The sequence below is a fragment of the Rhipicephalus microplus genome, chromosome 2 (assembly GCF_043290135.1).
Source record: "Rhipicephalus microplus isolate Deutch F79 chromosome 2, USDA_Rmic, whole genome shotgun sequence".
In the NCBI taxonomy this organism is placed as follows: Eukaryota; Metazoa; Arthropoda; class Arachnida; order Ixodida; family Ixodidae; genus Rhipicephalus; species Rhipicephalus microplus.
The window spans coordinates 136,632,419-136,659,548 of NC_134701.1; the positions used below are offsets into that span (position 1 = coordinate 136,632,419).

The window sequence follows — 27,130 nt, forward strand, 5'->3', positions numbered from 1 at the left end:
ATTCTCTATTACACGGCATATGTACGTCCGTACGTCATGGAATGAAGCTCATTAAGGCATTAAATAACACCGGGGAAAGAACTGCCCCTTCCGGGATCTCTTTTTGCGTATTTGTAGCAGATTGGATGCCGCTTAGGAAACAGTAGAACATTCTATCTCGGAAGAATTTCACAATCCACGCATGAATCTATTTCGGGAAGCTGAGATTGTGCAGCCAATGAATTAAAACAACGTGCTCTATACACTGTCATGTGCTTTTGCGATGTCCAGTGTGACTAACGCAGCATTATTACTTTCCCGCTTATGGAATGTGTCCCTCAAATTCTATATAGGCCCGTCATATGAAACATCCAGTTTTGAGTCAAATTTGGGATGAATTTATGATTGCGTGCTCAATAATAAAATTGTGGATGCGAATATTTAAAGCCTTACGATCAATGTTAACAAATTTGAAGTTAGCGCTATAGGCCTAATGTTGTCCAAGTTATGCCGCTTATGCGAAGTTTTAACTAATGGTATCAACTTCTCAATCTTCCATTTTGATGGTAACCATATGCCATTCTTAACAAGTAATTATTTACATCTAATAACTACTCTTGACGCTTATTTCTTGGCACCTTCAGCATAGACCAGTAGTCATTCTCTTAGTTTTCTTATTTATAGTCGTCTTCTTAATTGCCTGTTTCGCTTCCGGATCACATGCACCACCAGTGAGGGGCGAAATAATTGATATTCAAGAGAATTAACGTGAGAAAAAGAGGTAATAAAAGGCAGAGAAAATAAAAAAAAATTCTCGGAGAAAAAAGCTTAGACGACGCGAAGTATTTAACCACGTTCCGACAGTCTGAAGGCCAGCGTCTTAACCTTTAGAGGCTATCCGGGCACGCTAGGAGAGCATGGCATAACCTCGTATTGAATACACGTTTTCAAATTTTCGTGACAGGGAGCCGCCATACTGAAATACGCACCGTCTAATATGCAAGTTTCGCAAAATCGCCATCTTGGGCGGCACGTATTTGAAGCGACGCGTTATTCAGTGGGGTAAGATTCTTGCTAAAGCCAGTGTTTACCAATTTTTTGTTTGCTTAGACTGTTTCGTGGAATATAGTCGCTTCCACTGGCCAACCCGTCGCTGGCCTAATCATTTAGCGGCACACCTTCGCACTCGCTACGCCAGAATAGGCTCTGCGTCTGCGGATATCGGGGTTCTGTCGTCGGTACTGGTAGCAGCAAGCGCAGTTACATCAGCAATTTGCATACAGACGTAATCACACTGCGCTCGTCCTTGTCTCTTGTGTTAGTTGTGAGAATTTTTTGTGCTGAGAAGCTTAATAACGAATTACCAACTAGCCCAATCCCCCAATTTACATCAGTAATCATACTTTTCTAAAGCAGCCAGGTGCGTGACTCTGGACGCTGTTTTCCTCAGCTGCTACTTCACATTGCTACAAGCTTCTGCTTAGGATATAGGCGGTATAAGAAAAGTATAAGAAGTATAAGAAAAGAGTGCATGCGGTATAACTGTGTTCCCTCTTATTCCAGCATCGGTATTTGTTTATTTTTGCCTTAAGTGGCAACAAAAGCGACCAGATGAGCACTCTATACGAGTGTGATTCAATCTGTACTTTTTTGCGGTATTCAAGATGCAGCACAGGAACGTTGTTCACGTCGGTTTTCTTGCCACCAACGAAGTGCCGTGAACATAGGCGTGGAGAGTGAGACACGCGGAGGTTCCTTCAATTTTCTGACGAGACACACTGCTTCCGCAAATCAGGTGATGACGTAAACCGATGCAGCGCGGGCATATCACACCAGTCCTCAGCGCGTGGCGTGCTACGCTTCGGACACGATTTCACCAAAATGGTTCCTCTTATGGTGATTGTTCGTGCACCACACTATTTGATGGCCAGACGGCCTGTTTTCTCGAATACGCAGAATTTCCCGCCACGACAGTGTCTGTTTATCGGAGAGTGGCGCCTACATCCAAGCGTACCATGATTGTGTGCTGATATGGCATGTGCAGCCCAAGACACGATCACAACACTGACTGAACATACCCTCGACCGCTGCAGCTCACTGGTTCAAAAGTGCTCCTGTGAAAAGGTATATAGTTTAGCAGGGTGTGTGGGAAAGGATACACAGGGTGAGGAGGACAAGTTTGAAAGTAAGGAGGAGGGAAGCGAGGAGGAAAGAATGAGTTCGAAGAGGCAGAAAGAACGTGAAATACGACAATTTATGCAAAGAGAGCAAAGAAAGAGGAATTAATTGAAAGAAGGCGAAAATACAGGGAAACAGAGAAAGAAAAATATAAACAAAGATTGCGATGCAGAGAAATAATAAATAAAAAGACAAAGTTGGAGATAGAAATTAGAAGAAAACGAAATGTGAATGGATAGAAGAAAATAAAAGAATGCATGAAACACCTGGCAAGAGAATGAGAAATACATAGAAAACATGAAAACTACATGCAGACGGTAAGGGAAGAACGACGGTGAATAATAGAAAGGCAAAAACTAATCAGAAAGTAGAGAAGGTAAACAGAGACTTAAACATATGAATAATCTCATTGTCCTCTATGCGTAGCATACAAAGCAAAGGGTGGAAAAGAGAGAGAGAGAGAGATGGGGGAGATGGCAACAGCATAACCCAGCTAGGCTTTCCACCAGTTCTGTCATTACCCAGCATTACGCGAATCAACCTGCACTAATCTGTGTTTCTATTGAGCAGTATCAAATTGGTATAAAAACAGACCACACATCAGTCCGTGTGGAACATTAATGTAGCCGTTCTCTATCAGAAAAAATGATAGATGCGCGCATGAGCATCCTTTGATTGACCCCTTCTGGTGGCAAATTTGGATTGATGAACACGATGCTTCAGTAATATATTTACAGTGCAGTCTTTTTTCGTCAACACCAGTCCTTTGTCTTTTGTTTGCCTTGCATGCTTCGCTCAGCATTACGCTCTTCGTGTCTCAGTATACAGCTTAGGGTATAATTCAAGCAAGCACATCTTCTATTGTTCTGTTAACGTAGCACCACTTTATTATTCTAGCTACATTCTGCGTGAAAATACGAGTGACAGCTGCTCGGACTTCACATGTGGAATTAGGTAAGGGGATACTTGATGTCAGAGGATTCAAATGGTTAATCGGCTTGATTCAGTAGAGTTTTCATCCGTTCACCCTCAGCGTGTTGAAGTTGACACCGAATGGCCTTGCTCTGTAAAGTATTTTAAGATGATAACATCTTCGCATAGTTCATAAACAAAGCGTCATATTTCAAAACACAGGAATAGAGACGTACTGCGATAAACAACAACAACAACAACAACAACAACAACAACAACAACAACAACAACAACAACAACAACAACAACAACAACAACAACAACAACAACAACAACAACAACAACAACAACAACAACAACAAGAACAACAACAACAACAACAACAACAACAACAACAACAACAACAACAACAACAACAATAATAATAATAATAATAATAATAATAATAATAATCATACCTTTTATTTCTTCAAATAAAACAGTACATGTGACTAAACCTGCCAAAGCCAATTGGTGGCTTGAGTGGCAGAGCGACATATATTAACGACATATATATAACGACATACATTTCGAGAAATTCAACAGCACCCCACTGTGAAGTGCCAATTTTTTTCATTTATTCCGTACCTAAACGTTGGTAGTAGAATTTATCATCATCATCATTGTGGCTACGTCCACTCCAGGACAAAGGCCTCTCCCATGTTCCGCCAGTCAGCTTGCTCCTGTGCTTGCTGCTGCCAATTTATACCCGCAAAATTCTTATCCTCATTCGCCCACCTAACCTTCTGTCGCCCCCTAACCTGCTTGCCCTTCTCTGGGAATCCAGTAAGTTACCCTTAACGACCAGCGGTTATTCTGCCTACCGCTGCATGCCCAGCAATTGCCAATTTCCCCTTCTAGATTTCAACTATGATATTCTTAACCCCGGTTTGTTCCCTAATCCACTCTGCTCTCCTCTTGTCTCTTAAGGTTACACCAACCATTTTACTTGAGATTGCTCGCTGCGTCGTCCTCAATTTAAGCTCAACCCTATTTGTAAGTCGCCATGCTTCTGCTCCATTGGAAAGATGCAGCTGTTATGTACCTTCCTCTTGAGGGATAGAGCCAATCTCCCTGTTATGATATGAGAGTGCTCGCCAAATGTGCTCCACTCCATTCTTATTCTTCAATTTACTTAAATCTCGTGGTTTGGCTCAGCTGTTATTACCTGTCCTAAGTAGTCATAGTCTTCTGCATTTTCAATAGCACCATTACTTATCTCGAAGTGCTGCTCTCTTCAGTGGTTGTTGTACATTACTTTCGTTTTCTACAGATTAATTTTAAGACCTACCTTTCTGCTCTCATTGTCTAACTCCGTTACCATGAGTTGCAATTCGTCCCCTGATTTACTCAGAAATGCAATGTCATCGGCGAAGTGCAGGTTACTAAGGTACTCTCCATTAACTCTTATCCTTGTTTCTATTATATGTGTCTGAAAACCACCTGTAAGTAAACAGCGGTAAATAGCATTAGGGAGATTGTATCCCCCTGCCTTACAACCTTCTTGATTGTTATTCGGTTGCTTTTTTTATGAAGCCCTATGGTAGCAGTCGATCCACTGTAGGTCACTTTCAGGATCTTTATATATGCTTCACCGACGCCTTGATTCCGCAGTGTCAGCATGACTCCTGATATTTCTACTGAATCAAACGCGTTCTCGTAATCTATAAAGGCTATGTATAGTGGTTGGCTGTATTCCGAACATTTCTATATTACCTGATTGATAGTATTAATGTGGTAGATTGTTGAGTAGGCTGTTAGAAATCCTGCTTGTTCCTTTGGTTGATTGAATTCTAATGTTTTCTTTACTCTGTTAGCAATTACCTTTGTAATTGGAGAGCAAGCTGATCGGCCAGTAATTCTTCAAGTCTTTGTCATGTCCTTTCTTATGTATTAGGATGATGTTAGCATTCTTCCAAGACTATGGTACTCTTCCCGTCAGGAGACACCTCGTAAACAGGGTGGCTAGTTTTTCTTACACAATCTGTTTTCTATCTTTCAGCAGATCAGATGTTATCCGATCCTCACCAGCAGCTTTGTCCTTTGCATGCTCTCGAAGGCTTTTTTTACTTCTTCTATCATTACTGGTGAGGTGTCGTCTGGGTTACTGCTAGTTCTTATATTAAGGTCGTGGTGGTCCCGGCTACTGTACATATCTCTGTAAAACTTCTCCGCTATTTTAACAATCCTATCCATATTGTTAGTTATTTTGCCTACCCTGTACCTTAGTGCATACATCCAAATTTCGCTTATCTCAAGTTTTCTCTTCACTGCTTTGGTGCTTCCTCTATTCTTCAGAACGTGTTCAATTCTCTCCACGTTATACCTTCTTACATCGCATACCTTACGTTTAGCTGAATAATTCTTGAAACATACAAACAATGCAAGCATTTTTTTAAAAGTGCAGACACGTCCCCCCCCCCCCCCCCGAGCACACGTCTCTTAAAAAGCTTCATTTTTGTTAAGCATATACAGTTGGACGGCTCTGCCATAAACTCGATTTCAATGTTATCCTTCTATGGCACGATGTATGTTATATGAGTGCGCAGTGCCTATCACATTTATGCTCAGAATCAAATTGTGCTGTTAAAGTTCATATAAACACAAGAAGTCGACTTTCGGGCTTACTAACTACCGAAAACAGCTATCAGTCTTCGCACAGCTTTAATCTCACACCCTCCACTACTATCAGTCTAATGACCACTAAGTTAGCTTTGATTTACGAACCACTCATATGAGCGTATAATGAGAACAGGCTTGCCGATGCCCCGCCGCGGTGGTCTAGTGGCTAAGGTACTCGGCTGATGACCCACAGGTCGCGGGATTGAATCCCGACTGCAGCAGCTGCAATTCCGATGGAGGCGGAAATGTTGTAGGCCCGTGTGCTCAGATTCGGGCGCATGTTAAAGAACCTCAGATGGTCGAAATTTCCGGAGCCCTCCACTACGGCGTCTCTCATAATCATATGGTGGTTTTGGGACGTTAAACCCCACATATCAATCAACCAGGCTTGCTGACGTTGAACTTCGCAAAGGTCACCCAAGTCAAACAGCTATAAATGTAGGCCATTACTTTCAGTAGTGCAATTGCATGTACCACACCAGTATCTTTATCTGCTGAGAAGGAAGTCAGTCACTGCTCATACATCTTTTGTATATAACAACAGCATTGCAAAAAGCTGCCTTAAAAATGAAAAACAAAAAACGCGTTGCAACACAATGCTGCACACAGGTACTCACGGGTCATCTAAGTTGAAGAAACCTGCGATGGACCTCTGGGTGAAATCGAATCTTCTTGCAGGTCCGTAAGGCGCCACGTTAGCGTATTGATACACATTGTGATTCGGCCCGCCGGCAAAGCCGAATCGGTTGTAGCCCAATGCATTGGCGTAGCCATAGCCACCGCTGGTGGGATAGACTCCGTATGCAGCCGCACCATAATTGGTACCAGGAACGTAGTTGATGCCAGTGCCGTAACCCGTGTACGCTTGCCTAAGATTCACTCGTGCCCTTGCAGAAGGACTCAGTGGTGTGCTTGCGAAAGGGCGCACAACCCTACCGGTGCACGAACCTCTCGTGCAGATCTCGCTGAAGCCCACAAAGAATGCCAACATTGCCAATGTGAGACGCATAATTTTACCTGGAATGGATACAGTTGAATGGTTTCAACGTCATATAGGAGGGTGCCTCTCTTCTCGCGAACATTGTTAAGCTCTGCTTATCAAAACACTGATGACCACAATCTCGTGCAAGTTTGTGCAATCGTAGCAGCTATCTTAGGGTATACATAAATCAGTAGCTCACAAAAGCCCTCAATTTTTATTAGTTGCGGCAAAATTACTCGCATATTTCACTTTAGTCTACTAGAACATTACTAATGCGAAATGCCACTGGGTGAGTGTTCGCTGTAACGCTGTTTGACGTTGCCAATGAACGACGGGGAAGTGCTATCACTGTGAGCTCAGGTATCCAAAGCTTTCTGACTAATATAGCGCTCTAAAAAGGTTCCGGGAGGTGCGGACCTTTAGTTTGTTGTGAGTATTAGAGCAATGTGCATAATAAAGCAGCGTGTATCCTTCCTGAGGTTTTGGTAACACTAGCAGATGAGCATGGAACAGTGAACGAATACACTTACTTTCGAGCTCTCCTTCGCAAAAATTTTGTCCTTTCGATGTTGAGAAATGGATTCGGGAACACAGCTAGTACAATACGAGTGAGTTTTGCCACAGAAAAAACAAAGAAGAACAGCCAGATCATTGCGCCACACTTTCCCTTGCTCAAAATAAGCCACCTGTCACTGAGTACCAGCCATGGGCGGCTCTTTTTCTTGTACACACAGCTTCGCTCTTTCAATCATCCTTAGTGCGTATATGCCCGGCATCTATCATGTACGCTACGCTTTCCTGCAGCGGCCATCCTCCTTGTTTGAACATCGCCATCTGGAACTTCAACCTCTTTCGTCGCCATATTTTCCCCGTAGGCATCGTATCACTAGTGCCCTCTGACGTCTTTTGACCTCAGCGCTCGCCGCTTCTTCACAACCGGCACATCCCAACAAGGTCATGGCTCATCTCACGTGTGAAGCACTCTGAGAAGGGCCGAATTTGTGGGTCCTAACTCAATCCTGTGAGGTACAGTCGTTGCAGTTCGCTAATGTCCTGAGTGTTTCTTTGACGAAGCATACGCGAGGTAGATTTATTTTTGCTTGAAAGGAATCTGTAAAACACTGCACAACTATTTGATATAGTGTAGTAAGCTTTGTTACCTCATTGTGCACTTGCATTATGTGTTTAAGGTTATTATGATTAGGTGTAGCCTCCGCGATTTGTTTCGTTGTTTCTCGTATGTGATTGTAACCGTCTCCTATGTATGCAAGTTAGCTTTGTGGTGACCTCGCTACTCACCGTAGCAAATGATCCTCGCGTGCTGCTACCAAAAGACCGTCGTTTGGGCCTCGTGGGTGAGTGAGTGAGTGGGTGAGTGAACTTTTATTTGGTCAGGCAAAAAGCGACAGAGCCATTGTCATGCCTTGAAGCGCAACGAACGGTCCAGCTTATTGCGTTGCACTGCAAAATTGATTCTCATTATAAAATTTAGTCTGTAGTTGGCCGTTGAAGATTGTAACTGATTAATTTTATAAAATGAAGTCGCGGGTTTTTCCTCACTCCTTCGAAGAAACCAGTACACAAAATCAAATAGGTTGTAAGGTTATATAGAATACTAAAATTTGACTCTTGTTATTAAATACGCCACTCTATTTTTCCAGGTGGTGTGCGCTAAAAAAGTATAAGCACTGTAAGCATTGGAGTGTGTAATTTGCGCGTGCAGTGAGTCTACTGTTGAGAAAAACATATAAATAAATAGAAACCCTAACAGTTTTGTCACTGTTATTGGCGCAGTTATTTTGCAAAGCGCATTTCGTGTTTGTACGATATTTGTGTCTCTACACAATATTTCCTTTGTTCTGCGTTTCAGCGCTTCAGCCAAAATTCAAAAGTTACTATAGATGCATTCAAAAATTGAACTTCATATTAGCGTTTTAATGGGATGATTGCAAAGAGAATTGTTGATATTTAGATGAAAGAGATATTATAGCAGAGTTGATGTGTGAATAAAGTTTAAACAGCGTCTGTCATATAATCGCTGCAAAAGCATTAGTGCCTCTCTATAGATATTCAGGCATTTAGTGAAATGCTTGCAATGTTCTATCATTGTCTTCAGAGAATGTCAAAAGGCAATGCTTTGTTTCATGAATATATAAATGCTGAGTTGGTGCATAACGCAGAGCAAAAGTTAGTTGAATATGGCTTGCTTGAAAGCCTTCGAAAACTTTTGAAGAGTGTTCATTTTCTCCATTCACGTTAGACGTGGGGGCTTCGGCAAGTTTTGTTGGTCTCATTGGTTTAATACGCGAGGTGTATTTTCTATACATTGATAATAAAAAAAGCATTTTGTGGGTGGTGTGAGGTTGCAGTGTTGTGGGTGTAGCTTATTAAGCTACACCCACAACACTGCACCCTCACACATTCCCGACGGTCACTTATGCAAGTGGTGCAAAGCAAAAGAAGTTATTTTACGAACAGCATAGAACGTTTTGTTTTCTTGTTGTTGTGGCGTATGCACCAAAGTGCATTACTGTTTTACTTTAAGCGTAGTAATCAAGGGTACCTTGTTGTGAGAATGCTGAATTTTCTCCACGTGAACATTTCTGCTTTGGGAAGTATTCTACTGCCTGAACATTCGTATGTCAATATTAAGACATTGCGCACGTGAATGGCGGCACTTGTGCAATTTTCAATTGATGTGGTTTTTGGGCATTACAAGAAAAACTACCCCGTAAAAGAAAAGCAGTAACCATTTCCACAGATATGCACCAATCGCTCGAAAAGTACAACCATTTGAAAAGTGTTTGACCGATCCCTTCAAAAAACTGCACTTTCCACGAAGTTCGTACTGTACTGGGTAACATGCGTATAGTCGTTTAACCGAGGTAATTCTTCAAGAGCCTTAATTACTCGGCCGGCTGCTAAAATCTTCTTTAGGCGAACATAAGTCAACTGTAGTCATGAATTCTTTGTTAGGAACGAGAACTTGAACAGCTTCTTCTTGCGTATAATACATTTAATGAGGTCGGACACTAAAACAACAACCCGGCGTCACACATTGCAAATTGTGTAACCAGCCGTCACACAATACAAATCGTATTATGAGTTGGCCGTGGAATACTTCCATTACAAAAAGCTCCGCCAAAGTTCTTCACCGTTATTAGCCATCGAATCAACAATGAAGTGGAGGGTAACTTGCAAGTGTGCTCTTACACTATAGTTTGTGACGGGTTACAGAAATGGCGCTCTTTCAGCTGTCGGCGTGATCGGGCTCACTTTTTGGTGCAGGCCTGGCATTTTGGTGTTCTTTACCGCGTATTTATATTTTGACTTGACTGAACCTAATACACCACTGTCGTAGCGACTGAAGGCGTGTAGTACAGCCACTTGGTAAGTACATCAATTCGTTGTTTTCTGTCTATCCGGTCAACGCACTGTGAAGTAAGTTCGCTGGGACAGATTGTCAGAATTTCTAACTTTCAGCAATATTAGTGAATGCATATTGACGTTTTACGAACGTTCATTTACCTTCAACACTTGGTTGTTTTGTAGTCGTTTAACAGGCTTTTCTGCAGAAGTTTTATGCCTACTGAACCTAACAGCAATAATAAAATATCGAACTTCCTGTTTTTGCAGCTCTCATTTCAGAGAACTATTTTGCAGAGTGACAACAGAGAATGACAAGCGTGTTTCTGTACGTTCCCAATCTTGTTGGGTACCTCCGCATGGCCATAGTGGCGTACGCCTGGCTCCTGGTGAAAGACGACCGCTGGTTGGCACTGCTCTTCTTCATCTCCGTGCTCTTGGATGGCGTTGACGGCTGGGCAGCTCGACTGCTGGGTCAGGCTTCAGCATTCGGCACACTCCTCGACGTCAGCATCGACCTTGGAGCCCGGGCCATGCTGTGGAGCCTCGTATGGCCCCGTTTCGGAGGGTTCATCTCGTCTATCGAATGGCTGGGCCTGTTGTGCAACTACCGAGAAGCCGGCACCGACTGGAAGAAAGACGCCCACCACCATCCGCGCTGGATACGTGTGATCTTCGCCAACGGATTCAAGAATCCGTGGGGAGCCATTCTTGTTACGGGAACGCACTTCCTGCCGTTGGCGATATTTGTGTACGAACGTGGCATCTTGTCTTCACCGTGCGTCCCTTACGTCATCGCGTTCTTGTGGTTTGGCAAGGGAATTTGCTTCGCGACGGAAGGGTACTTCGTCTGGTATCACGTGAAGAAGCTGAACGCCTGTTGAAGCGTGTCTAATTTGAACAAACCGTTTGCCGCTTGCTTTCGTGGTAACTTTTGGCGTTTCTGTCACAAAATGGAAAGGCTTGTGATCTTGCACGAAAGTCTTCCTATGCTATTTGTAGTAGAACAAGGCATGGATACCATTGTTTTGATATAATGCTGTGCGCTGTCAGAAGTTAACGGTTTATTTTCAAAATGACACAGATTGCTAAGGACTACATACTTTCTGTGTGTATACCATAGGAGTCAGCTATGGGGTAGTAGCAGCGGCAACTAGAATAAATACAGAAAGGAAATAGGACGCACAGCTAGGCAGATAGGTTCCGTATGTAACCATTCATGCAAGTGAAGGTACCATTGGAGATGACAAAGCGCTCGCTCCACCCCTTTCTCCCCTCACTGGGACAAATATGGCGGCACCCTTAGCAATGGGCTGCACGTTGCTCTACATGTACAATGATGGAAGATCCTTCTCCAACGCCACTAGGATATTGGGATCCCGACTAGGACAAACTTGCTATATGAACATAACCCTAATTGCACTTTAAGCTTGACTTCTGCGGCCCTCCTGCAGCCACACACAACCTGCAACGTTTGTTCCCGGCTCACTGGTACCTTTGGCGAAAGCGGATTGAATCCCTCGTCCCTTATAGAAAGCATTACGATCGTCTCGAAGTCACCTATAAGGTGTGACGACGGCAGTGCTCTCAGAAAGACACCAATTATATCTTGTATAGTTACATGCTTCTTACAAGAAGAGCTTTTACATGACTCACACGGTACATGTATTTTTCCATCGTCGCCACATCTCAGTGAAGATGATATTGGGACGTGGCTGTCTCTACTTATGCATTCTTTGGCAAATTGCATCTCTTTCTTGTTAGCTGTTCCGTAAGGACTTCGCCCTAATATCATGAAATATTCTTTGTGGTTGATTGCGTAAAGTTGCATTGTTTCCCTAGTTTTTTCATTTATGTGTCGCGTTTCTTGTCTTGTCAGATGCAAGTAGCCTTGTATAATAGCTAAATAATTAAAAACGTTTATTATGAACCTAGTGTTTGCGGAGATAGAAGCACAGACAGTTGAACGATAGACCTACAAAGCATAAACCAGTGGTAAAGTACGGCTCACAGTGTATCGTGAAATAACACCAAAAAGACAAACAATTCACACGTGGATGTTCATGTGACACACGTACGTGATAACTGTATATTCACGCTAAGGAACAGCGTAATCAGACTTTACATGCTATCGATTCCCATAATGCATGAGATGTGGCAGACTTTTCATTCAATATGCTGTTCATTCTGCATACATAGGCCAATGTAGAGCTAGTATCCTGTTAATCAAATGATTGGCGCATGCAGAAGCATTAAATCTCTTAATCACGGCAAATAGCCTTATTCTGTGTCCCTGAGGAAACATATCAGTGAACTGATGCTATAGGTGCTCAAGTTGGTAAAATTTAGTATCTGGTATCACAACGAGTTTCACATGCGTAAAATTCGCCTGCCTTTCTGCTTGACTTGAGGGAAATCACTTACAGACAAGCAAGTGAAAAAGGAAATACCCATTGTACATACGAAAATGTTACTTCACAATCGTTTGATGCCGTAAAGAATATTTGAATCATGTATTGGATCATCTAGAAATGTTCTATCAAAGAAGCATGTGAGTTTTATAATAACATACGTCTTTTGCGCTATATGGGACATTGCTAAGATGGAAGAAGACCAAGACGCCATAGTAGCACAGTGTAGTGACAGATAAATATGACTTACGCAGTTTAGTAATATCTATGTATGACTGTTATAACAGATAATGACGAGGGATAGTGTTCCTGTGTTAGGCACATTACAAATACCAGGCAGAGTTTTTTTCACAAGCATTGAAGCCACCATGCAAATATTTGTTTATCTTCATTCATACATACTGATGACTTGTTTACCGAGTCTTGAACAGGAAGAGGCATACAGAGCATTTCGCAGAAAAATTGACCTAAATAGCATCACACGGACATAGTGACATCGGTACTATTTGTAAAAAAAACCTATACGGAAAACGTGATGTAGAATGCGAAAAAATGCACATTAAAACAATTTTGTAACAATTAAAAAAAAACAAAAGTAAACCAGTGCAACTAATCCTATTTGCAGACCCTAAAGCAGACCCTATTTGGGTCCTGCTTGGACCCAAATAGGGTCTGCAGTATTGTATAAATAAATAAATAAAGAAAAACATAATTACGCTCACTGAAACGTACTGAATACAAAGGGAAGCACTGCTTATCTCTACTAAATGCATGTTATACAATGAGTAATATATCACAATTGGTTAATGGTTGTTGAGAGCATTTAGAAATAAATCAAATGTTGTACACTCGACAGTATCGGCCGTTAGGCTATCACAATGAAGGGTAGTTGGGGAGAAAAGAAAGTACAGTTGAAGATATGTGAGTGGTTTACGTAATCTACGGCTTCCATTGAAGGATATGAGCGCACAGCACATTAACTTGTTTGTCAAGTGTGCACTGCTTTGATAATTCCATTGGAAGCATTATAAAGAGAAAGGCGTTACAAAAACAGAGTGGCTCTTCGGAGTCGATTTATTTTATAAGTTGTGCTCATTTGCTGTTCGAATCATGAGAACACAATAAGAGTTTATATTGTCAAAACACACTAATAACACACTGAAACACACATAATAACACACTTTATTAACGCATGCATATATGTTGGGTGGAAGAAAAATTATAATACGCTGGGAGGAAGAAAAAATATAAAAAGAAAAAGCAGGTGCAATTACAAGTGAGGAGAAGGGATGAGAGAGGGTGAAAGAAGAGCAAGGAAAAGGAGAAAGACGGGAGGAGCGCAAGCACAAATGACGCCAAAGCGCAGAGTGGCAGCCTTGTGCAGTATGACGGCATTATCAAGAGCCTGCAGCCACTCGGGCAAGTCTTTTGCCCTTCGGAATTTCAGCAATGCCTTCGTTGCTTGCATTCTCGACTTTTCGGGATGACACTGGACAAAATTTTCTAGTGTCATTGTTCTGGTGTCAAGATGAACGAGAGCGATTGAAAGGAAAATAATGGCTTTTTAGGACGATGCACGTTCAACTAGTAACTGCGGCTCTATAAATATTCGTAGATACACTTGCTGACCTCAAGTAGCATGTTACGGAGCTGCTGTATTAATGTTGTTCGTGACATCTAATATAGGCAGTGGTTATGTCACACATTCCGCTCACAAACATTGCGAACCTATTTCAAAATACGTAGCGAACGTAAACGCTTTGCAATTGTAGGTTCCAATTTTCACACATGGGTTACAATTGTGTTTTGTGAAAGAAAACAAAACATTTAATGCGCTCATTGGGACGTATAAGCCAAACTAAAACATCGCGCGTTACGCATTCTGAAATGTAAGGACACCTCAATAAAGAGAATAAACACACTAAAAAAAAAAAGAGGAGTCAAAGAGTAATGTGACTTCATTGAAGTGGTCGTATCTTTACACGTACATAACTCTCTTAAAAAAGGCACGTCAACCTTTCTAGGGGGTCATTCTACTCCATTTTACACTAGAGTTAATGTACCTCTTTAAAAAGGGTCATATACGTGGCAAGTCAGGAGTACCCAGAAGTCACATGTACTGGTTTTTTTCTTCGGGTACAGAAACTGAACGTTTATAACGCAGGAGTGACGAGCACATGAAATACCTTTATTAGGTCCACATTAGACGCAGGTCAACTCAGCGTCACTTGGCTGGGGCTGCTCGGGGATGGTCAGGTTAAAGCTGACAGCCCTTGCGCGGGCTCACTAGACGGCCAGGATTGGGAGGTGATGTCCTGGGCCTTAAACAGCTTGTTCATTTCTTCTTCTTGGAAAAGGGAACCAGCAAAGGTACATCCTTATAGTACATGCTCGAAGTCCGCATAACCGCGAAACAAGGGGCCATCCTGGCTTGAGAATCATTCGTGGTATATTGTGTGCAGTGCAGCAGGGCTCGAGTATAGCGAGGACAAATTGTTTCGAGGCATAACTGCTGCATAGGGCTTTAGAGTGACTGTATAGACTAGTATTCATTAAAGGCAGTCAAAGTAGCTCGAAATAGAAACGCGAAACATGAGAGCGTTAGGACATTTTTTGATATGTTGTAAGCGTGGCGAACAACTATTAGCACTGGCTTTGTATTCGCAATGGCTGGTGGTGCTTGCGTAGTGAGAAAAAGTATATAGCTGTGACTATCGCTACACCAACTGTGAGGAAAAATATAATGCTGCGGCGAGCCCAAACTAACAGCGATCACGTGATTTACTCAACGAAGAATCTGTGTTCTAGGGGAGAATCTCCTAAAGGAGTGCGGCTGTCTATCTATTGTTTGTACGTGACTGCCTATAGTTCCCCCTTCGCCAACTGCCTACTACTTCGTTCTTGCAAGCATCCCACAACGCCCTTTCCCCGATCCACCACTTCCGAGACCATAAAGCCGTTATAATAAAGTGGGAACGGAAGCGACTCATAGCTACCCCTATTGGATAATAAAATTTCTTGTATAAATATTTACAGTGTTCTCACGTCTTTGATGATGTAGTGGGCGAAAATCGCGGATGATTCACCGTTAAGCGATGAAACCCTCCAGCACTTCGCCTTACTCATCATCAATCACTCCGTGGATATGCTGTGATTTCTTTTGTGTGCACAAGGGGTGTAATCTTTACACATTGTAATTAAGCGGCAGGTTACGCAGGCGTAAGAAATTATTATAAGACCAGACGTGGCCGCAGTGGTTGAGTTATTATCGTGGATATGCATTGTTTTGCTTGAAAATAATGAATTTCTTTGGCCATCCCGGCTCTTCAGCGATGCTGGAACCTGCGTGACAGAAGCAACGACTAATAAATAAAGAGATTTAGGCACCCAATATAGAGACACTGTTATTTTGGAAGTACCACATCAATCTATTCACTACTTGGGTTATAAAAAGCTCAACAACTGCTCTTCGTCCCAAGAATGGCTTATAAACGAACAATGAGGTGGTACTGAAGTGCCAGCGTAAACACGTCTCTGATATAGACTACGCGTCGCTACAGTTGTTTTAACTCTCCGCTCCAACAAGGAGTATCAAATGAGCATACGAATCTGTTACAGCAATACGTTACTTTCACATGACTCAGGGACCTTCGGAGTAGCCTAGAAACAAGCACCCTGGTTGCTAAGCGCCTATGCGAGAAGCCTTATGAAGTTCGCGCATTTACACGTCTGCACTAGCTACTCCTTTCCATGGCTTCTAATGTTTCTCAATTTAGAAGCAAGGGGGTAACGTGGCGAAGCAATTAGAGAACCCAGCGCCTGGGGATCCTACGTCATGTCTTCCTTCAGTCAAAAACTTTCACCACGTTCACCTTGTGAGGCTGGTGGCGCTATTGCATATCCATTATCATTTCCTGAGTAGCTGCGTTGAGGTCAAACGGATTTGCTCATAAGCCCGTAGGCCCCCTGATGCTCCCGTCGAACCATTAGCTGCTGGAGTGTCGACAAGCCATTCGCGTGAAACGTTATGGACAAGCTTCTTCAAGCTCTGAAATAGGTTGTACTTGCGCAATATTCTGGGGTCAAGGTTATTCACTGAAAGAAGTTGGAAGAATAAAAAGAAAGAAATTGTAGATAAATTGAAGCAATATTACAAAACATAAGTGGCAGTGAGTTAGCTAGGATAAAAAAAGATTGAGGGTTAGCCATCACGAAGACTTTACTCGGCATTTACGAGACATATAGCCCACAGGAATTGTTTACCAATACACCATGCGCAGTGCTTCCATGAAACGAACTAATTTTTTTCCAGCATGTACGAGACCATTGACCCAAATAGCATAATACTTGGTGCAATTCAAGAATTTCTCTTGAACACATTGATTTCTCATCCACACGACAAACGTAATATGGCTTAGCCGCCTGTGCAATGCAAGGACGTGTGTGACGTGTAGTTATCCGGCTTAAACCTGTCATGCTTGCGTGTTTGTCTATCTTGGTAGAAAGCGCACAAATTTTACACGACACACAAACGAAAAGACACAACCGCTTATTTCTACTGAACGTTTATAGCAAAATGTCAGAGCATATAGGTGTGAGAACAAAAAGAGAAAAGAACAACGAGCCCCCAACAGACCACGTGCCGTGCCATGGAATAATACTCATCTATTATTATCAACCACACAATACAAAAAGCAAGGTCACACGGGTACACACTCATAATCATCACAAGTCATTTCCACTGTTTCAACAATCAAACGGTTCACCACAATATAAAATAAATGTATTGTCTAATTACAGCACCAAACTCCCCTCACTACAATTGGTGATCATCTCTGGCTTTTTCCACTTTATTGTGATGTTTTTTTTACTCTTTTATGAATACATTTTTCAGTCTGCCCAACATATGTGCGACCGCAAGACACAGGTACTATCTAATCAAAGGACTGTGGACACTGAAAATAGTCATATCAATTTTTTCATTATGCAACCCTTCTTTTCTATCAGCACAGGACAAGTTTTGCTACATATTATCGACAGTTTTTCTGGAGCAGATATGACAGCCAAAACCAGTCGTATCGGGTAACCTGCTACCTGCAAGCGTGAAACCTCTAGCTCAAAGCAGCGGAAAGGAAGGCAGAAGCAACGAAAATGACACGGGAAGAACCGTTGTTGAAGCAGCGGAAATGACACGTGATTACTTTTTGTAAGTGAACCATCCATTTTACTCAGGGTAAAAAAAAACTTTGTTTTTGAATGGTGTCATTTATGATAATGAACTTGTATTGTACGTCACGACACGTGGATTGTTGGTCGATTCTTCTTCTTTTTTTCTTTCTTTTTTTTTCTCTTTCGCACCAATATGTTCTGAGATTTTGCAATAAACGCTTAGTTGAAGATAAGCGCTTGTCTCACTTCTTTCGCGTCCCGTATAAACGTTGTACGCTTCCTAGTAAGATGAACCCCTACCAACTGGGCCGATGTAATTTATCATTCAGGTACAATTCTGTGCTTGGTTTTCACTTCTCCGAAGAGTGCGGTTTCGGGGCTATGGTATACCGTATAGATGTTCTGCGGCAAGAAAACTTGAGCTGTCATGAGTTTTGGAAATATACCTCACAAGAACCGTTTGTTGGGCTAGACGTTGTGCCATAGTTTCAAATAAATATAGCGCGAAAAAACTACTACATAGACAGAATAACAGCCCAGACAACTACGTGCCCTTGTCCTTGTCTTTGTAATTCTTCTCTATGTCTATAAGTTTATTTTCGCTATATTTTTGTGTTAACATGAGGTTTTGGTTGAATGGTTGTTCTCTGGCGACTTGGCTTAACCCACCACGATGATTGAGATTGTGAAAAAAAGTAACATTAGGCGTAGTTTACCGCCGTAGATCACTGCCCTAAGAGGCGCGGTTGTTGACCCAAAGGTTTAAAGTTCAATCCCAGCCACGGCAGTCGCGTATCCACGGAGGCGAAATAGTAGATGGATTTGTGGGGTTTAACGTCCCAAAGCCATCATATGATTATGAGGGACACCGTAGAGGAGGACTCCGGAAATTGCGACCACCTGGGGTTCTTTAACGTGCACCCAAATCTGAGCACACGGGCCTACAACATCTCCGCCTCCTTCGGAGATGCAGCCGCCGCCACCGAGATTAGATCCCGCGCCCTGCGGGTCAGCAGCCGAGTACCTTAGCCACTAGACCACCGCGGCGGAGCCGAAGTGGTAGTGGCTTGTGTACAGTGCGATACCAGTGCACGTTGAAGAACACCAGATGGTCGTGATTTCCGGAGCCCTACGCAGAGGCGGCTCTCAGAGTCATATCGTGGGTTTAGGACGTATAATATGGGCACGGAAGCGCGATGGAAAGAACAGCCAAAGGCTTACGCACCTGTCTTTTCGTCTTGCAGTACGTCGCTGTTTTCGCGGCCGGCGTACCAGTGGCTGGTCTACGGGAAAGCTTCGCGCTCTCGGACGGAATTCGTGAAGCCGCCCCTTCCCCGGATCTTCCATTATCGGACGGAATCTGTGCTGTTGCCCCTTCACCAGACCTGCCAGAAACAGCTTGCTGGGACCTGACCAACATCGTCGAGCGCCACCTGCAGCACCACCAGTGCGCAGCTGCGACATCAACGTCATCTCGTCCGGATAGGATAAGACCCAGCATCGAGCACTATCACTGCAGTGGGCACGGAAGCGCGATGGAAAGAACAGCCAAAGGCTTACGCACCTGTCTTTTCGTCTTGCAGTACGTCGCTGTTTTCGCGGCCGGCGTACCAGTGGCTGGTCTACGGGAAAGCTTCGCGCTCTCGGACGGAATTCGTGAAGCCGCCCCTTCCCCGGATCTTCCATTATCGGACGGAATCTGTGCTGTTGCCCCTTCACCAGACCTGCCAGAAACAGCTTGCTGGGACCTGACCAACATCGTCGAGCGCCACCTGCAGCACCACCAGTGCGCAGCTGCGACATCAACGTCATCTCGTCCGGATAGGATAAGACCCAGCATCGAGCACTATCACTGCAGTGGGCACGGAAGCGCGATGGAAAGAACAGCCAAAGGCTTACGCACCTGTCTTTTCGTCTTGCAGGTTAGTTATCTTTCTAAACTGCCTTGTCGTAGCTTCCGATCTGATGAACCCTTTATTGTTGTGCTTCCGTGCCCACAAGCCGTTCTCTTGCCTTTTTGTTCTTTGCTACTACTTCTTTGTGGGGATGTAGAAAGCAACCCAGGTCCTGACAACTTAGCAGAACTAGTGAAAACGATGAAGGATTTGAACGAACGTACAAAAAGAATGGAATCAGCGCAAACAACAATATTGGACACCGTATCTGTGTTAAAAGAACAACAACAGTCAGTTTCAGAATCAATAAACGAAATAAAGGACAGACTGGCGAAAGTTGAAAACCAAACCTCCGTTATCGAGCACTGGCAGCATGAAATGAAAGAACTACGCACCACTGTTGAGCGCCTTGAAAAAGACACTAGTAATATGCATTCGCGTCTTGATGACGCAGAGGATCGATCGCGGAGAAACAATCTTGTCTTTTATGGAATTCCAGATGCCGCAGATGAAACTTCTTCGGAATCGGAAAAAAAGATCATCAACCTCCTGACTAATACTATCCAAATTGATGTCACAAGTTCTGATATATGCCGCGCTCACAGAATAGGACGCTATGATTCAGCGAAAGCTCGACCACTTATAACGAAATTTGAAACATTTAAAAAGAGAGAGCTGGTTTTTTCAAAACGAGGTTTGCTAAAGAGCACTGACATAGCAATGAGCGAAGATTTTTGTCAAACAACGCGCAACATAAGAAAAAAACTAATAGAATACGGTAAATCAAAGACCACGTCCTTCAAACTTCGGTATAAAACGCTGACATTCGATGGCAAATCTTACGGATACGACGAAGCGAAGAACTGCATTTTCGAAATACACAGAAAAAAACCCACACACGAGCATGAACGTAGCAGAACTCTTCGCTCAGGTCGTAGGTTACCGCCGAGTTAGGGACATCTGAGGGGAGGAGCCATAAACGAGTGCAAGTGTTCAGTCCTTTTTACCAACATTCGTAGTTATTTTCCCAAGAAAGATGAATTCTGTGGTATTATTGATGACTGTAACGCCGACATTATTGCACTGACAGAAACCTGGCTAAGTAGCAAAATAACAAACCCCGAACTCTTTGAGTGTGCAAACCGTTATACTGTTTACCGAAGTGACAGAACTGGTAGGATTGGTGGTGGCGTCTTGCTCGCTGTTAAAGAATCCATAAATTGTTCTCTTGTGCCAATCAACTCGAATTTAGAACTTATTTGGTGTTGCCTAACAATTAGTTTTAAGAAAATATTATTAGGTGTCTGCTACAGATCCCCATCAAGTGACTCATCTTTTTGTGATGACATTCACGACAGTTTAAATGCGGTTACCATGCGTTTCCCGGGAGTTCAAATTATACTCTTGGGTGATTTTAATTTTCCTGACATCATCTGGTCTCATTCGATCCCTTTTTCTAACCCCTCAACGGCTGAAGCCAATCGGTTCGTTTCAGTTTGCTCTGACTTCGGCTTATCCCAGATAGTCAAACTTCCAACACGTGTAACAAAAAACAAATCATCACTCCTTGATCTGATTCTAACGACATCAACTGATAAAGTTTCTACAGTAACACACATGCCAGGGCTGAGCGATCACGACATCCTGCTCTTCACGATTACAACACCTCATCAAAAGATAAAGCGACAGCGGAAAAAGATTCGAAATTATAAAAAAGCTAATTATGAGGCCATCAACAATGAACTGTGCCTGTTTCTGGCCACTTTTTTACCTAGTTACCTAGAACGCTCCGTCGAAACTAACTGGTTCATTTTAAAAAATAAAATCGGTGAGCTAATAACCAAATATGTCCCTCTTCGGACTGTTTACGCTAACAATAAATCACCATGGTATAGTACATACTTGAATCGATTATCCAATAAGAAAAAACGTTTATTCCGCACAGCTAAACTTCACTCAACACCGTCTCATTGGCTAACATACAAAAACGCTGCAAGCTCATATCTCATAGCACTAAAATCAGCCAAAGTCTCCTTCCTTAAATCCACGCTTCCAAACTTAATACAGGCTAACCCAAAACGCTTTTGGGAGATTATCCGGGGAAATGCTCATAAAAATGGTATATCACTGCTGACAAGTTCTGGGGGCCCTGTACCGGAGCATATGTGTTCTACTCTGCTCAATGAAACTTTCGCTTCGTCATTCTCATCACCTAACCTTCCCGGTCCGATGCCTGAGATCCATCCTACTCAATACCACTCAATGCATCCCATAATCTTCAACTCCACTGGTATCAAAAGCATCATTCAGAAACTAAAATCTAAAGCATCATGCGGGGTAGACGAAATCAATGCAATCTTTTTAAAAAACACTGCTGAATATTGCTCAATCATACTAGAACATATTTACTCGCAATCTTACAACTCGGGTACCTTACCGTTTGACTGGAAAACTGGCAGAGTCATCCCTATTTACAAATCAGGACCATCCCATGACCCACAAAATTATAGACCGATTTCTCTTACATCAGTGCCTTGCAAAATTATGGAGCATATAATTTACACACATCTGGTTAATTTTCTCGAACATAACAACTTCTTCACAGCTTCGCAGCATGGATTTCGCAAAAACTTTTCCTGTGACACTCAGCTCATAGCCTTCACTCATTTTCTCCACTCTAATCTAGATGGCGGTTTTTTAACAGATTGTATATTTCTCGACTTCTCTAAAGCATTCGACAAAGTGAACCATGCACTGCTACTTCATAAACTAAGCGTTCTAAACATCGACACAGCTGTAATTAATTGGATTCGCGCCTTTCTAACATCACGTGTTCAGTTTGTAGCCGCTAACGACGTTAACTCCTCATTGATTCCTGTTGATTCTGGTGTCCCGCAAGGGTCTGTGCTTGGTCCCTTACTATTCCTAATCTATATTAATGATTTGCCTACTAATGTCTCTTCGAAAATATGCCTGTTTGCAGATGACTGCGTCTTGTATAGAAAGGTGACGGATGCCGCAGACATTTCACTAATTCAGGAAGATCTTAATAACATAACTAAATGGTGTCAATTATGGCGTATGGAATTAAACGTTAGAAAATGCAAAAGTATGAGGATTTCCAGTGCTGAAGTGACTTCCCCTACTTACACACTTAATAACATCCCACTAGAATGCGTAACATCGTACAAATACTTGGGTGTCCATATTACCAATAACCTTTCATGGAAAACTCATATTGATTACATAGCCACCAAGGCCACTAGCACATTAGGATATTTTCGCCGGAAGTTTCCTCAAGCGCCATCTTCATTAAAACTACTACTGTACACAACTTTCATTCGTCCGAAGCTTGAGTATGCATCGTCAGTATGGGACACCGGATATCAGAACCACATAAAATTACTAGAAAAAATACAAAATCGCTCAGTCCGCTTCATTTTAAACAATTACCAAAGAACTGCGAGTGTTACTAACATGAAAGACATTCTACACCTTCCATTGCTATCACATCGCCGAAAACTATCTCGACTCTATCTTTTCCATAAAATCTACTACCACAATTCATATTTACATTCTATGCTTCTTCAGCCACCGCCGTACATTTCATCCCGCATCGACCATCGCCAAAAGGTAAACATTCCACACAGCAACACCGTCGGCTTTTCACACTCATTTCTCCCCACAACGACCAGAGACTGGAACAATCTGCCTGCATCACTCACAAGCATAACTAACACCAATAATTTCAAAATCGCACTTCAAAGTTTCATTTCGAGTTAACATCGTTCAGTGTTTGTTTTCATACCTTTTTTTTTTTTTTTTTTTTTTTTTTATGCTTCTCGTATTCTAGTTTTGCGAGTGGCTACTTTTTGTACATTATTTTTTTTTCATTATATCTCTTTTGGCAGTGCATCCAATGATAAAATCTTGTAATTCTTCCAGGACAGTCCAGTGTTTTGATTGCTGTGTTATTCATTTTGGTTCATTGGCCTTTGTTCTTGTAACTGATATTTGTTTAAAGCGTCATCGTGATAATTCATTTCTGTATTTTTAAAACTATAACCAAGTTTTTATTTAAGTTATTATTACGTGTTAACTTTCTTCTTTGCCCCTCCCCTCTTCAATGTACGTTTGTACCCTGAGGGTATTTGAAATAAATAAATAAATAAATAAATATAGATATTGCTATTGTAGTGAAGAGGAATGCATAACACTGCGCCTGTGACCGACACTTTTTTTCCTCGATTGGCCCAGCTGTGCGCAGAGTAGTGTCGCTAAATGGGTGTTTTTCACATGAATGATTTTTCAAGTCTCTGTGCACTTTTCCTCAGCACGATCGCGTCTGACGTGGGTAAATGGATGTGGAATTAATGTTCTCTCAGTAAAGGAAATGTGTGCTTTTTTAAGTAGCGAATACATTGTTGGTTGAAAATTCATATCCGTGATTTGTGGTAATGCCTGTGGGCATCATAAACGCTATTGCGCCACACATGCTCGATAGATCTCACTACCCATGACTGGTCTACTAAAAGTGATCGCGACTGCAAGCCCAACAAATGGGTATACGCCACAGAAGTTTCTGCAGCTATCGCAAAAGTATAATCTTCATAAACGCATCTATGCCAAAAAAATTGGTAAATCACACTGCACACAACTTTTCCTAAAGAAAGAAGAAAGTAACAGTTAGACCAAGAAACGGCGAGTGGGCTAATATAGTCCCAGTACTTTTATGGGACACCTTCTCGTTAAAAAAAGACATGAACACACTAATTCCTCATAGTTTATCAGATAGGGTTTTAAAGGTAAAGCGGTGCAACGTATCGTAGAAGCTTAAGAAAATGCTTCTTTGTAAACGTGTTTATAGAGAGTGGTAAGGCCAAGAGGCAATGAAAGTATATTATTACCTCAAAGCTTAACAAAAAGTCCGTCGCAACGGAGCAGTGGCTGTGGAGCTCGACAGTGGTTACAGCGGTGACGCGAAGATTGTGGATTCAAACCCGGCCATTGCGACTACATTAAGTCAAAAGTGAAATGATAGAGGTGCGTGTAGGGTGTGGTGTCAGTGCAAGCTAAAGAACATCAGGTGGTCGAAATTGCCAAAATCCTCCACTACGGCGTCTCCGATATCATGGTTTTGGAACGTGAAACCGCACATATTATTATTATCAATGTTTAACAAAGAGTGTTGGTATAGGAGCAGAGCTACAAAATATATGAAATATAATTGCGATAACCTGGCGGTGGGAACGCCACCACATTCACTGTTTTATCAGTTTCAGCGAAACAGAGCACGTGGAATTTTTTTCCATAACATCAAGCAGCGTTATTGTTCTAGTTCTGGCGTGTTACGCCCAGGTGAGATCCAGGACACGTGCTTTATTTCGCACCACACCGATGACAATCCGGTCGGGGTCAAATGCAAAAGTGCGAGTGTACGCAATTTATTTGAGTTTCAAGAGCCCTACGAAGTCGCATTTTGTCCTGATTCACCAAACGCAACTGGCCACATAGTTATATTGTGGTTTTGCCAGATAAGTAAAATAGGAAGTGGTAATTCTTTCACGTCAAACATAAAATTACTAATACTCATCGATTAGCTGAAAGCGAATGAGGCAAAGCTATGTACAGTCGAAGGTACGGCAGTCATCAAAGTAAACTTGGTACTTCTAAAAATAACATCAACTCAGTGTACTACATTTGGTCTCCTCTGCATATGAAATCACCAAGTAAGGGTGTTTGAAGGGTGCTTCATAAACACGAAATTTAAGGCACCGCAAGATAACTTAAAGAACCTTCTTATCTACCCTTCAATAAATTATGGCCATAAAAGGTAAAGTTAAGTGGTTGTTTTTCTGCTTGAGATTAGATACACCGAATAAAGTTATCTTGCCAATAACAACTGACTTGCGAAGTGGTTACACCTAGATTCTTTTGTTAAAAGCAATACCATGTATAGGAATTTACGTTTCAACACTAAGATGCAATTATCAGGGACGTCTTAGAGGAGCTTCGCAGAAATTCTGACTATCCGATGTTCCTTACCGCGCACAGACATCGATCAGTACCCTGGCCGCCCTCTACCACTTCGTCTCCACTGAAATGCAACAGCCATGGCTAGAATTGAATCTGATGCCTTCGGGTCAGCAGGCCAGCATCCCTGCCACTGATCCACCGATGTGGACCAGATTTTTAGGGTTCAGAGGAACAGGCGGCTGGACATATATTACTTTTCTTAGTGTTCATCGTATTTGAATAAATAACACTGCAAGGAAATACCACGATGTCACAGCCTAGAGCTGATGTCTTATTGAATGAGCAATACTCACAAGCTTAGTAACTTTTGTTTGAGCATCTGAAGGATACCTCCTATGCCTCCTCCTGAGCTGAATCCGCCTCCCCCATGTCCACCTCCCCCGTGTCCGCTTCCACCTCCCATACCACCACCACCACTCCAACCACCTCCAGCACCATGCCCGCCACCTCCACCCCCACTCCAGCCACCACCGCCACCGAAGCCGCCTCCACCAAAGCCTCCGGCGATAACTTCGTGCAAAAGCACCGCTGACAACACCAGAAGGAATGGGCTGGTTTTCATTTTGGTGATAAAACCTCTGGAAAAAAGAGAACAAGAGTGAACTGACATTATTGATCTTTATATTATGGCTGGCAGCGAGAGGGTTAGGCCCGAATAAAGAAACTAAGTTTCAGTTTAGTAGATGTTGCTTTCTAAAAAGACAGAACTGGTGGTACGAATATATATAGTCGTGACTTTGACGAAAGAAGCATGTGGCGCTAAATATGTGGCTCTAAAAAAGAAGCTAAAAATTTATTTTGGTAATTGAGCACCCGTTAAATCAAAAGACAACAAGGAAGAGATTACCACTGGAAAGTGATTGCGGTGTGCACTGTCGTTGGCCATGGAGTGATCGGCTACGTGGTGCAGCGCGTCGGCTTTTACACATGTTCTATGAAACATTTTAGTGTTATCCCTGGCAGTCTCATAAGCTCCAGACTATTAGCTCTTACTAAGCGCTACATTAACGAAATGACCTCATGTTAACGCGAAGCATCTCGATGCTCCACGACCTGGGCTGAGCGTTGCTTACAGCCTTTATGGGTGAAACCCGTATGCCTGAAATAAGATACCTGTGTCTATAATACCGTAAAAATGAATAATTCATTTAATTTCTTATTGCGGTGCACATATACAAAAATACCATAATCCCCAGAATTTTCGGTAGCGGCAGGCGATCGTTACCGACGAATTTACAGCACTTCTGGTGTGCCTTCTCCGGATGGTGTACCTGCTCTCGGAGCTATAAATCTTTAAATTATGACCGAAATTGTAAGCGAATTTCGCCGAGTTTTGTCGATTTTCTATAGGTGTTAAAGATTGAGAAAGTTAATTAGTCGTACTTGAACAAAAATCAGCAATGGTTCAGCAATTGCACTTAACTACCTTATTCTTTTAGGCTTACGTTTTTCAATAGGACACAAAATTAAAAGCGTTTGCTCTTTCCTCCGAAAAAAAAAAAACCGATACACAGCCATAAACGAACTCACAAGTACGATTC

General features: G+C 42.4%; 2 protein-coding genes and 1 long non-coding RNA gene across 3 annotated transcripts; 1 reads left to right on the top strand and 2 right to left on the bottom strand.

Annotated features, from left to right (window-relative positions):
* Positions 1-3,031: 3,031 nt before the first annotated feature.
* LOC142786356 (uncharacterized) lies at positions 3,032-7,325 on the bottom strand. The gene is made up of 3 exons (XM_075884011.1): positions 7,243-7,325; positions 6,348-6,747; positions 3,032-3,221 (listed from the first exon to the last, which is right to left on the bottom strand). Exons 2-3 carry the CDS (start codon positions 6,737-6,739, stop codon positions 3,173-3,175), a joined length of 441 nt encoding a protein of 146 aa, XP_075740126.1. The 5' UTR covers positions 6,740-6,747; positions 7,243-7,325; the 3' UTR covers positions 3,032-3,172.
* Positions 7,326-7,635: 310 nt separating this feature from the next.
* LOC119169742 (uncharacterized) lies at positions 7,636-12,008 on the top strand. The gene is made up of 2 exons (XM_075886839.1): positions 7,636-7,738; positions 10,349-12,008. Exon 2 carries the CDS (start codon positions 10,390-10,392, stop codon positions 10,960-10,962), a length of 573 nt encoding a protein of 190 aa, XP_075742954.1. The 5' UTR covers positions 7,636-7,738; positions 10,349-10,389; the 3' UTR covers positions 10,963-12,008.
* A 3,625-nt stretch (positions 12,009-15,633) lies between these two features.
* LOC142796379 (uncharacterized) lies at positions 15,634-21,307 on the bottom strand. The gene is made up of 2 exons (XR_012893796.1): positions 18,884-21,307; positions 15,634-15,831 (listed from the first exon to the last, which is right to left on the bottom strand). It is a non-coding gene; the product is annotated as an uncharacterized LOC142796379 (long non-coding RNA).
* Between the last annotated feature and the right edge of the window lie 5,823 nt (positions 21,308-27,130).

What these genes read in the sequence shown, in the direction of transcription:
- LOC142786356 (XM_075884011.1), bottom strand. Translation starts at nt 6,739, where the DNA reads ATGCGTCTCACATTGGCAATGTTGGCATTCTTTGTGGGCTTCAGCGAG. An exon ending in TTCTTCAACTTAGATGACCC is followed by an intron (nt 3,222 to 6,347) that starts GTGAGTACCTGT and finishes AATACTTTACAG; the next exon opens with AGCAAGGCCATTCGGTGTCA.
- LOC119169742 (XM_075886839.1), top strand. Translation starts at nt 10,390, where the DNA reads ATGACAAGCGTGTTTCTGTACGTTCCCAATCTTGTTGGGTACCTCCGC.